Genomic DNA, 11,438 nt, shown 5'->3' with positions numbered 1-11,438 from the left:
TTTACATGCTTGACTTCCACACCTCCCACTAAACAAAGGCCCCAAATCTGTCCTTTCTCTTTCTGTCCATTTGAACAGAATCACAAGGGAGCATCCACGAAATGACAAATCCACTTCCCCTTCCTCTAGCATTATTGATCTCCTTTCCTAAGCCAAAAGCAAAAATGGTAACTGACTTATATTCCATAAATAAGTGAAATATGAGACCCTCACCAATCCATTTAGTTTCTCAAAACATCTTCTATTCATCCTCTTGCTACTATGTTGGTCACTTAGTCCCAGAGGGATTGCTGCACCTTCCACTGTCGACTCCCCACTCATATCGGACGTAGAGCAGCCTCTCAGTGCTTCATGCCTTACATATCTCTTTGCTTCCAGGCATCTCGAGACTTCAGGGGAAGGACGCGATGACCAACCTGATGGAAGGTTCACTAAGCTCCCCTTGGTCCTTTTTCTTCTTTCCAAACTCTTTTTCTGGTCTTCATACTAAAAGTTCTGGAAGGTACCCATAGATGAAATCTGTCCTATGCCAGGTAGGCTGACAATTTTGAAGATGCTTTAATTATATTCCCCCCCCACACACACACACAAAAAAAAAACCACATTAGAACAGAGGTTTTCAACTTCAGTTTACATGAGCATCAGCACAAGAGTTTGTTCCAGGTTCCTGGAACCCACCCCTAGAGTTTCTGCTTCAGTAGATCTGGGTTTGGCTCTAAGAATCTGCATTTCTACTGTTTCCAAATGATGCAGATGCTGCTGTTCCTAGACTCACACTGAGAAACACCATCTTAGATTGTTCAAGAGTGGCACTGCGTATTTATTATACCCCTCAGCCATCTTCATGGGATGATAACAGGCTTTTTATAAGAGAGTCCCCCCCACCATGCCTTAGAAGGCACTTGTCCTTGACCCATAGATAATGACAGAACACAGAAAACAGAGACTTAAGTACGAAGTAAAAGAATTCATAGAAATCTTAGCTCATGTTTGTAGATAAGGAGTCAGATTAATGAAAAAAGGAACTCTTTTGTAAGCAAGAATAAAGTTATTTTTACAAAATAAGAAATATTTGGGTATAATACATCAAATGGTACTGTATTCTTTAGTTAGTACTTGGTTGTAAGATAAAGTAGCTCAATTACAGGCTTAGTTACACATGATAGAGGACGGTGGCTCCTAGATTCAGTTAGAACACTTGACACTACTCAGGCTGTTTATAGCAAGCAGTTCATCTGAGAGGAATAGGCACAAACCATGGTTAAGCTGCTTGGTTTAATTTTTTAGCACTTGAAAAAAAAATGTACAGTAGTTTGAACACTCAGTCTTTGCAAACCTCCATTGAGGTCAAAGATTTCATTCATACGTACAAAATTAGTTTACAAATTTTTTGGCAATTTCATCTTAGTAACCCGTTTTATCCTATTGCCATTGTCCCAACCATTGAAAAAGTTTACAATAATTTACATAGAAATATTTTCAAAGTGCTTAAGAATAGTGATTGTTCTCTGGGGTATTTACAGGTGGCCTATACAATGTATGTACAGGTGGTATACACTATAGCACAAGTTTCATCGCTGGAATATGGCTTTCTAGGGAAAGTGCATATTTGGCCAGAGGTGGCAATACTGTCTAGAAATTCAAGGGTTACAGACACTTGGTAACCACATCCAAAGCTGAAGTAGAATGTGGACAAGAATATTTACAAAAGTAATATAAAAATGGTCAAGTACACAAGCTTGATCCACGCAAAGAGATCTTGACAATCTTCCAGACAGGAGGAAGAGAGACTTCAGCTGCTGGCTTGGTTACCATTCCGAAGTGGGGCATTATTGGTTTATACCTCAAAGGTTGAGACTGGTCTCAGAAGTCAAGCTAGATCATCATCTGTGCTTACAACTGATATCTGTGGAAAAATAAAAATGTTTAGAATGAACTTGGTGATCACTCACTGGTTGTAACTCATGTCGCCAAAACGGGCTTTCTTTGTTTGGGGGCTGGTCAGAGACCAAAGTTCTTAGTAGGAAAGGCAGGTACAAAACATGATTAAGTTGTAGCACTCATGCATTTAACCTGAATCAAACTCCTAATCTGAAAATTTGAAATTCAAATTGCTCTAAAATCTGGAATTTTGTGAGCACTGACATAACACTGTAAATGGAAAATTCCACACCTGACCTCGCATGAGAGGATTGCAGTCAAAATGAACACACGCTAAGAATATTGCACAAAGTTACTTTCAGGCTATGTGTATAGGGTGTACACAGGATATAAATGGATTGTGAGTTCAGACATGGGTCTATCCCCAACATAATCTCATTATGAATATGAAGATATTCCAAATTCTGAAAAAACTCAACATTCAAATCAGTTCTGATTCAAAGTATTTTGCATAAGGAATACTCAACTTATACATACTTGGTAGACAGTGAAAATAGCATTATTTATTCTGGCTTTTCTACATAATGGTCATAATAATGCTTGGAGAATAGTGTGAGAAGACACATGTGTGCCCTGAATTGGCCATTACCTGTTTCACCAGAAAGCTTGGAGGGGAGTACTCAGCACATGTTTTGTTTATCCTGTTCCCTAAGTTCCCATAATGATGTGGGTTCCACCTGAAGAACAAGTGAGTGACTCTACTGCTGAAGGAAAAACTAGCTATACTTGGTGGAATGGGGTACTTTATAAGTTAACCATCTAGTAGTATTTTGGCTAAGTGAATCTTACCAAATACCCTGACTTCAAGTCATTTTGCTTATAGGTAATCCCTATGCATGAGTTACTAATTTGCTTTTAGGTGTCCAGTAGGCAAGGAGCTACTTGGTTTGTACTAATATTTACATGTCATTTCTGTAACTAAAAATATCTCAAATATTATAGTGATGACCTTGGTTTGACCTGCTTGCTATCCTGCATGGGTGAGATGCTTATTAACTTACTGACTTACAGTCTTACAAGCTAGTCTGTCTGATATCTGGTAGTGGATGAAATGTTTGGTGGTTCCATGATCCTAAGGCCCTTCTTAGCCTAGATAGCTCGGGCTCAAGTTTTGGTCTCCTTTTCAAAAAGTCTCACTTTAAGCTATGGTATAAAAAGACACAAAGCTGACTTACTGCTGGGTACGTGTGTCCAACAGAAGCACTGTGTCTACCAATGTCTATTGAGAGGTCCTCTTCAGTGGTCTTCAAGTACACAGGGTTATCAAAGTTCATGCTTTTCATGTTCTTGTGTTGCCAATTCCGCCACATCAAGTAGCCACCTACTGCCGCCATCACCAATAGCACTGAAAAAGTTAGAGGGTGACTAAATGAGTTTTAGTTTCACAACACATAGGAAAGGTAATATTCAGGGATCCATGATAACCAGCTTTAATAAGTTTCATGTTTTAGGGAACTGGGACAACTAGAAATTGGAATATATATGAGCCAGGGGTTTGAAATAAGTTCACCTTAGTGGGTTGTTGTATTCTAAACACTAAGCTAGTCACAACCATCCTTGCAAGTGTACAGTCCTGGGCCCCACTCCCAGGAAGACTAAATTAAAATTTCAGAAGTTTCTGGAGAGCTATTCAGGGGTTCTGGTGTTTTAGGCAATGTTGAAATCCAATAATCTAAGACAAAGAGGCCATTTATGCAAAGTGCCTTAGAATTCATATGTCTTATAACAGCTTCATAGGACTTATAGAATATAAACTAAAAGTAGTTAAGGATTCTCTGGGTTTGAGAATCTTTACCCACCTCTCCTGAAGAAAGAATTTAAGCATTTGTGCATCTCATCTGCATAAAGCATTATGCATATTTCAAAGGTGAATAGAACAGAACTCTTATTAAAGGGACTTATTGTGAATGAGGATAATAGGCTAAAGTAGAAACTCTAAAGTAGAAAGCAATAAACACCTTTCATGAAATTATTGAACATCAGCATTTCTTGTTACTGTGCTAAGAAAACCAATGTGTAGAAAATATGGACTCTGTGTGTACCAGGTGGGGAAAGAGAGTAAGAATAAATCAGTGTCACAAATTCTATGGCAACCTAAGAGGCCATGGGAAGGAGGCTCTAAATAAATGTGCACTGTTCATCAGGTGTCTAAGATGTTCATTAGATCTCCAAGTGAAGGGAATCTACTTACAGAGAGGAAGGATGGCCCAGGCAGCAGATGTTCCTTTTGGGGGAACACTGACCTCTGATACTGCTGTGGTCACATTGATCCCTATAGGAGAATAAAATCAATCAGTTTACAAGAGTCTGAATTCAGACTTGGAAATTTACCCATCAGGTAGAGAGCCTCATACCTTTGCAACCAAAATCAATGTTTAGTAACTAAAATAATGGAATACCAGGAGCAACTCTGGCCTAGGAGTATTTCAGTCACAGGCTGGAGGAGCCATTTCACTCATAATTCTATAATAGAAGCATTACTAAGTCAGGCAGTTCTAAGTCTTCAGAGTTTAAATATAGGTTACCAATCAGGGGCAGAACTAGTAGTTAAAGGCTGCATTAATTATGTACACTATGGATATAAAGAGTGTGGCTGTTAGTGGAGATTAACAGTTTGTAGTACTGAACCCAATACCTCCAGGAACTAGTCCACTCGTTGGTGGAATTTCTGTTGTGTTGGCATCTTTTGTCTCACTGTAAGCCACAGTAGTTGAAGTACCTGGATTACAAAAACCAAGAACCTGGGTAATGCCCAGGTTCCCAAATGGCTAGCAGTTTAGTGTAGACAAGCCATGCAAGAGGTTATTGTAACATCAAGTGAAATAGATGTATGTGTCCAACTTGAGAGAAATAGTAGTCTTCATGCAAAAACAGAAGTACATGAAGCTTTGGGTAGAACAGTTTGCATATGGAATTCGACAATTCAAAAAGATGCACAGCCACACTTAACCCCTGTCAGTAATACCCAGGCTCCTGGAAGTTGCAAGATGTGTTCTCAAGATGCTCTGATATACCAGGCCTACCAGATGGTCCTGCAGCTATTTTCTCAATAAAGTCTGTCATGACCCAGAATTAAGCTAATAAAAGCCTCGTCATATTCCTTGCTCACAGCAAGCAAGTTTAATTTGTTACTTAATCAAAAACCAAGAACAGAAGATTAACATGCAAGTTCAGTATGAGTTTAAACCAGTGTCACCCTCTGAGGCTACAGGTTTCCTGTAACCATGGACTTACTTAAGAATAATTGCAGTGTGCCTTCTGTGGAGGAAAACATTAAGACTTTAATTACCTTCCAGTTGACTAGCTCAGTACTGTTACAGTGCTAACTGGCACAAATTGGAATGAGATACATCGACACCTCGTCACCTATAAATTTATCTAATGTTGAAATAGGTTACAGGTCAGTTCTGAAGTTCTGAGGTGAGCATGTGGCATGCAATAGTAGCACATGTCTGATCTATTTCAAGGGTTAGGTAAAACAGAATTCTTAAAATCCAGGCCAGTTTTTTATAGATAGTGTCTTATTCCTTTCGTATGTACTGCTTGTGGTCAAAATGCAATAAGCCTTACTTTGGCATTCTCGTCCATTTTCCTCTAGATTGTAGCCATTGGGACAGGAACAGGTATACTTTGGAGAGTGATCATTAATCTGTGGTGCTGGAAGGCATAGGTATTCACATCCTCCATTCTCCATATCTTCTTCACACCAATTTTTACCTAGTCGAAAATAAATTCTTTAGAATAGGAATTCAAGTGCTTTCTTTCTCCATGGAGCTTAAACTTGCTTACTTTGTCAAAGCTTCAAGACCAGTAAATGAATAGTGTCAGGGCACAGGAGCATGCTCTAAGGACACCAGATTCTAAGAGGTTCCTTGAGTGCAGAATATGACTTATGTTTTCAACAGGCAGGTCTCGGAAGAAGGCAAGGAAGGGAGATGAAGTTCTCACTGTTTGTCTGTCTTGCAGCGCTGGGAATTGAACCTTGGCATTGAACATGCTAGGTATGTCCCCAGCTAGGTATGTCACTATTTGTCCATCGCAGGAGAAGACCAAGTGTATGTTCTCCTGGCTTTACCTTGACTTGCTCTTATACAGTGGAAGGAAAGTTTGAGTATTTCATTTAGATAGATGAGCTGAGCATTTTGAACAGGAGAAAATATGGAATATGGCCAGATGTGTTTGAGGATCTGCACAATCTTATGTGTCACAGGAGGAAGGTAGGTGTTATAGGTTGAACTGCATCCCTCCCTAAAATTTGTATGTTGAAATCCTCACCCCCAGTACCTGAGTATGTGACCTTAGAGGCAGGGCCTTTACAGAGATAACCAAGCTGAGGTCATCAGGTGGTCCCTCATTCAATATGACTGTGTCCTTCTTAAAAGAGGAAATTGAGACATAGGCATGTGAAGAGGAAAGATGATGTGAAGAGAAGGGGAGAAGATGACCATCTGTAAGCCAAGGAAAAAGACCTGGGGCAGGTCTCCCTCTCACAGACCTCAAAAGGAACCAACAAGATGCTAGCATCTTGATTTTTGGATTTAAACCTCCAGAACTGTAAGAAAATAAATTTATTATTTAATAAACCCAATCTGGGGTACTTTGTTAGAGAAACCCCAGAAAACTAGAAGTAGGGAAAGTTTGTGGCACAGAAGCTACTATGGAGACTGGTGCAACAGGCTTAGCAAGAAGAACCAAAGGGGTATGGAAGAATTAGAAATATAATGTCTGACACTGAGGGTTGAAAGAAAGATGACATTCTGAAGCCATTTCCCTAAGAAGGCAGAAATATCAAGTGTGAGGTATCTAAGGTAGAGTGCAGGAGGGCAAAATTTTCATTTCATTTTACAGAAAGTTATAGAGTTGCTCAAGAGCTGCTGATTCCCAGTAGGTTGTGGGTCAGAAGTGACCAATAAGTAACCACTAAGGACTTGCTTCTCTAGGTTACCTGAGGGCTGCACAAGTTCATGATAGACAATGATGTCTTGAGCATCGTTAAGATTGTTGACTAGAGTAGCCAGCTCTGATCCAGTGAATTTATTGGCACCATAGACTGCTTCATTTTCCCCATCTATCCAGTAGACTCGATCCTGAAACAGAGCCCCAACAATTAGCATGCACACCCAGGATTAACAGAAGTCAGTTATTTAGGGTCATCATTATTTACTGGCTATCTAATGGACTAAGGTTATTGAATGCTGCTCTGGGACATTAGATGTAAAACTGTAAGAGAAGCAAGTTTAGGTTTCTTGAAGTGCTTTGAGGAATTAGTTTCTAATTTGTACCAGCTTTTAAATGAAAGCAATTTTTCAAGCTGTCCTATACTCTCCTGTCCTTCCCCATCCTTGTTTTTTTCTCATCCAAGTGCTATAGTGACTCAAAGGTGGAAACTCAAATGTGAGACACACAGCTTACCTCAAATATTGTTAGTGCAAGAGGATGAGCCAGGAACTCCAGAGACTTCAGTACTATCCTCCGGTCTTGGCCATTCAAATCCACACTGGACAACATGTGCAACTTGGAATCAAGCCAATAGAGGCGGCTTTTTATAAGATCTAGGTAGAAAAATTGACACCATATGATACCTAATTATGGCCCTGGCTTACAATTAAAATATCTGAGGAATCTAATATTCTACTTTCATGGTTCCTTCTCCAGCAGGGGTTCTTTACTTAATGGTTCCCAAAAACTTATGAAGAAGCATACAGAATCTGTATTTAGATTCATTTGGGGGGACAAATGAAGACTCTCAAAGTAACTGACTTAAGAAATGTTACATGATAGAAAGTATTAAGAGGTTAGATGGCCATATGAGGAAATAGCGAAAAGGCTGATTTCTATAACTTGAACTTCCATCTTCCAGAATTGAGAGAAGATATTTTTTGTTGTTGTTGTTTAAGCTACCTAATACTCATGTTTTTTCACTATTATGACAGCCTAAGAATATTGAAGCTAAATGAATATATATTATAAATACATATTAAATATATATAAACATACATAATATATACATATACACCTATATTTTACATATATATATATATATACATACATAGATGTAATGTATTTTAATTTGGATATAATGAAAATATGCATGAAAAATAATGTACGTACTTATTTCTATGTATGCCTTCTTATATATTCTTTTTCATCTCACATCTGTTTTTTATCTGTTACTCTGAGACTTAAATATTTCTGTATTACCACTAATACAAATTTGAATACCCAAATATTCAGTTAGCAAAACAAACTGACATCCTGTTTATTAACAGAATTTCATCTTCAAAGATAAAAAGTGGTAGACATATGGATACCTTATCTTGGAATTTAGCTCATAGTTGACCAAAGAATATCATGATTAAAAATGTATTTACTCCTAAAAATAAGGATCGTTGTCTCAAGGTAAAGTATGAAAACTAGCAATTTAAAGTCTATTCAGTTGACTTAATTATAACTTTCTACAATGACCATGTTTCTTAAAGTTTACCAATGAATGAAAATGACACATTTAGCATTAAGGAAACCAGCAACTATCAGTAAATAAACTTGTAAAAATCCAAAAATCTAACACAGTTCTACCAAAGTAATCATTATTCCACAAAATCTCATAAATTTGACTCTGACAGCAACTTCTGAATGTCACACTTTCTGTCATTTTATATTCAAATAAAAGTGTAAAAAAAAGAGGTTAGAATTTTATAGTTCTTCTTTAATGAACCAGAAGAAAACTATTACAAGCCTGTGATTCTAGAAATGCCAAGGCACCTGTGCCCATCATATTCAGGAGAAGAATCTCCAAAAGCAAGATTCCCTGAAATCGTGTTCCATGTTAGGCCAAATGAACAGCATTATTATTCTGTTAAGTTTACCATTCTATTTGTGTTGTTTGGGTACTCTCATCTAAGTTCCCGCTATAGAGGAAACTAGAAAAGTCATCTGCTGTAATCCAGAATTTACTATGGAGATAAGTGAAAATGCTATGAAGAGAGTTGAATTTGGTGGGTGAGGAGGAAGGACATACACACCAAGCGTAATCCCATTGGGCCACTGGATATCGGCTGTCACCAGCGGACGTCGGTCAAATCCATTCATTCCTGCTTTTTCTATCTTAGCTGGTTCGCCCCAATCTGACCAGTAAACAAAGCTGGGAAGAGGGAGATCAGAATTATGTCTCAGTGGTGAGAAGGAATATAGTGGTAGCTTGAAACAAAATAAATAGAAAACTCTGGGGATTGATTCTTTAGAGACAAATAGTGAGACTTAAGGATTTAATTTATATTCTGGGTAAATCAAATTTCACCCTAAGAATCTACAAGCTCATTAGTAACTGTGGTAATCGGTATCACTCTGACATTTGAGTTTCAGTCCAAAGTCAAGGCTATGTATTTCCTTTTAAAACACTGAATTATCTCAGAGGAGTAAAAGAATACCCTTAAGTTTTATAGTAGGGGCTGACTGATTATGTTCTAATGATACTTAGTAAGGAGTAATTGTGATTACTTTAGTTAACTTCCTAAGCTACCTGTCTATGTGACTTAGTGGCAACTTAAGGAAACCCCTCAGCAATATGTTTCTAGAGAGGCATTTGTTTCAACTGAACTTTTAAACAACTTGCACTTTGGAAGCCTTCAGGGACTATGGCTTAAAATCCCAGCATTTTATGCTAGTATTTAAGTTCAATAACTTAGAACTAACCCAGCAAAGTTTTCAGACAATGATGATGATGATGATGAGGAGGAGGAGGAGGAGGAGGAGGAGGAGGAATATAGAAGCTGGGTGGGCATAAGGTTTAAGTCAGAGCTTGTACTGTAGTCAAAACATAAAACCAGAAGTACAGTTCCCCTAAGGCCACCCAACAGTCACATGTACAGGAGCCAGAAAGAAAGGACGTGCCATATAGAGGGGCCATCCCAAGGTTGCTCCACCATGGCACCTTGGACACCTTGAACTGGAAAATTCTTTGTTTCTGATTAATCTTGGGATGTATGAGGAAAGTTCCTGATCTAAGCAGATAGCATCCAAAAGAATGACGATGGCAAACATAGAATACGAACCCAGACAATGGGTCGACGGCTATGGAGGCAGGTTCTCGTAAGTCGGAGTTAAACAGGAACTTCCTCTTGGTTCCGTCTAGGGTAGCTACTGAAATAGTCTTAGAAGCCGCATCAGTCCAGTAGATGGTCTTGTACACCCAATCAACAGCAATGGCTGCAGGATTATAGACATTGTCGATCATTTTAACATGTCTACCAACCTTGTCATCAATTGAGGCACTGAAACAGAATAGGTCACAAGAAATTTAAGAGTTTGACACCATTAGAGCCTGGAGAATGGGCTTTCTGCTTATAAAATGGTCAAGGGCTTTATTCAGAAAGAACTCTAGTAACACCATACCTTACCATTCAAATTATTCAACCATGCTTCTCACTCATGCTAAGTTAGTAACATTGTAGTTACTGATACATATTCTATATATGTGCAAAAGTTCTAAGTGAAGCTATTTGTTTCAGTAGCCATCATCTGAGTTTCTAAGTTCCCACTAAGAATCCCATTAAGAAAAGGCTGCTGTATAATTTCTATTTATAGTATCAGTGAACTCAGTGAACTGAGTTCTCAATGAACCATAGAGAAAGGAGAGAAAATATGAGAAATTAAGATGTCATCTGCTACAGATTCACAGCTTTAGCTACCTTTTACCTTACAACAATTAGTTTCTAATTAAGAATGGACAATAATTTAATAGCTAAAGAATCAGTGTTAGATTTAATACTCCCAGATAATTAGATGCTAGATTGGAGCTAGAGATGAGAGAAACCCCTCCAAACCTTCCCACAGGCCAAGTGACAGTGACTTATGCCAAAAGCCCAGGAACAGAACTGAAAGTTACCTGAAGATGGCTTTTTGGCTGAGATCAGCCCAGAACAGTTTCTGAGCAGCAATGTCAGCATCAAGAGCTACAGTATTTCTTAGCTGTTCAACAAGTTGGATATATTCTTTTCTTTCCAAGCCAATCTTCCTGATGTCTCTTCTATTAGTGAAGATCAGACTTGGTTCTTTGCCTGAAAGATAAAAGTCAGGTGAACTAAATTTTGCTGTAAGATGACAAGGTCTTTCTAAGTCACCTCCTCCCAGCAGAGGAGCACTTGCAAAGCAAAGGTAGTACTGAACACCTCAGTAGTCCCTGGTCCAAAGTTCCTGCCCTGGGGACCTGCTGGTGCTTCCTATTGTTTCGGAAGGCGGTCTAGGGTTAAGCATTCCACACAAGGTGGCTGACGAACAGGTTACTTATTTGAATTGCACTTAGTTTCAGAAGCAGAAAGTAAGCAAATATGGTAAGAATTCATGGTACCATATGCAAAAGGAATGTGTGAGGAGATGGTCTGCTATGTAACCTAGCCTACTGCCCTAGGAGTTTAGTAGCATTGCTCTCCAGTACTATTCAGTTTTGTATTTGGTGTGACTGTTGCAGCCACTGGTTGTACCTTTTATAAGCACTTACT

At 38.6% G+C, this 11,438-nt stretch overlaps 1 protein-coding gene across 7 annotated transcripts in view; it reads right to left on the bottom strand.

Annotated features, from left to right (window-relative positions):
- Positions 1 to 1,255: 1,255 nt before the first annotated feature.
- Vldlr (very low density lipoprotein receptor) overlaps positions 1,256 to 11,438 on the bottom strand; it is a 33,644-nt gene continuing 23,461 nt past the window's right edge. For 4 of the 7 annotated variants that reach the window (XM_026406450.2, XM_026406452.2, XM_026406451.2 and 1 more), the window contains 11 exons: positions 10,826 to 10,997; positions 9,993 to 10,211; positions 8,964 to 9,082; positions 7,354 to 7,493; positions 6,887 to 7,028; positions 5,512 to 5,658; positions 5,176 to 5,199; positions 4,577 to 4,660; positions 4,133 to 4,213; positions 3,117 to 3,286; positions 1,256 to 1,906 (listed from right to left, as the gene is read on the bottom strand). In XM_026406450.2, coding sequence (XP_026262235.1) covers positions 1,871 to 1,906; positions 3,117 to 3,286; positions 4,133 to 4,213; positions 4,577 to 4,660; positions 5,176 to 5,199; positions 5,512 to 5,658; positions 6,887 to 7,028; positions 7,354 to 7,493; positions 8,964 to 9,082; positions 9,993 to 10,211; positions 10,826 to 10,997 — 1,334 coding nt within the window. In that variant the 3' untranslated portion in view covers positions 1,256 to 1,870. The remainder of the gene's footprint in view (positions 1,907 to 3,116; positions 3,287 to 4,132; positions 4,214 to 4,576; positions 4,661 to 5,175; positions 5,200 to 5,511; positions 5,659 to 6,886; positions 7,029 to 7,353; positions 7,494 to 8,963; positions 9,083 to 9,992; positions 10,212 to 10,825; positions 10,998 to 11,438) is intronic. The other 3 variants (XM_026406453.2, XM_026406454.2, XM_026406448.2) reach the window with 2 other exon arrangements.

The sequence above is a fragment of the Urocitellus parryii genome, chromosome 4 (genome assembly GCF_045843805.1).
Source record: "Urocitellus parryii isolate mUroPar1 chromosome 4, mUroPar1.hap1, whole genome shotgun sequence".
NCBI lineage: Eukaryota > Metazoa > Chordata > Mammalia > Rodentia > Sciuridae > Urocitellus > Urocitellus parryii.
The sequence above is the reverse complement of the archived record's forward strand: the minus strand, read 5'-3'. Positions and strand labels throughout refer to the sequence as shown.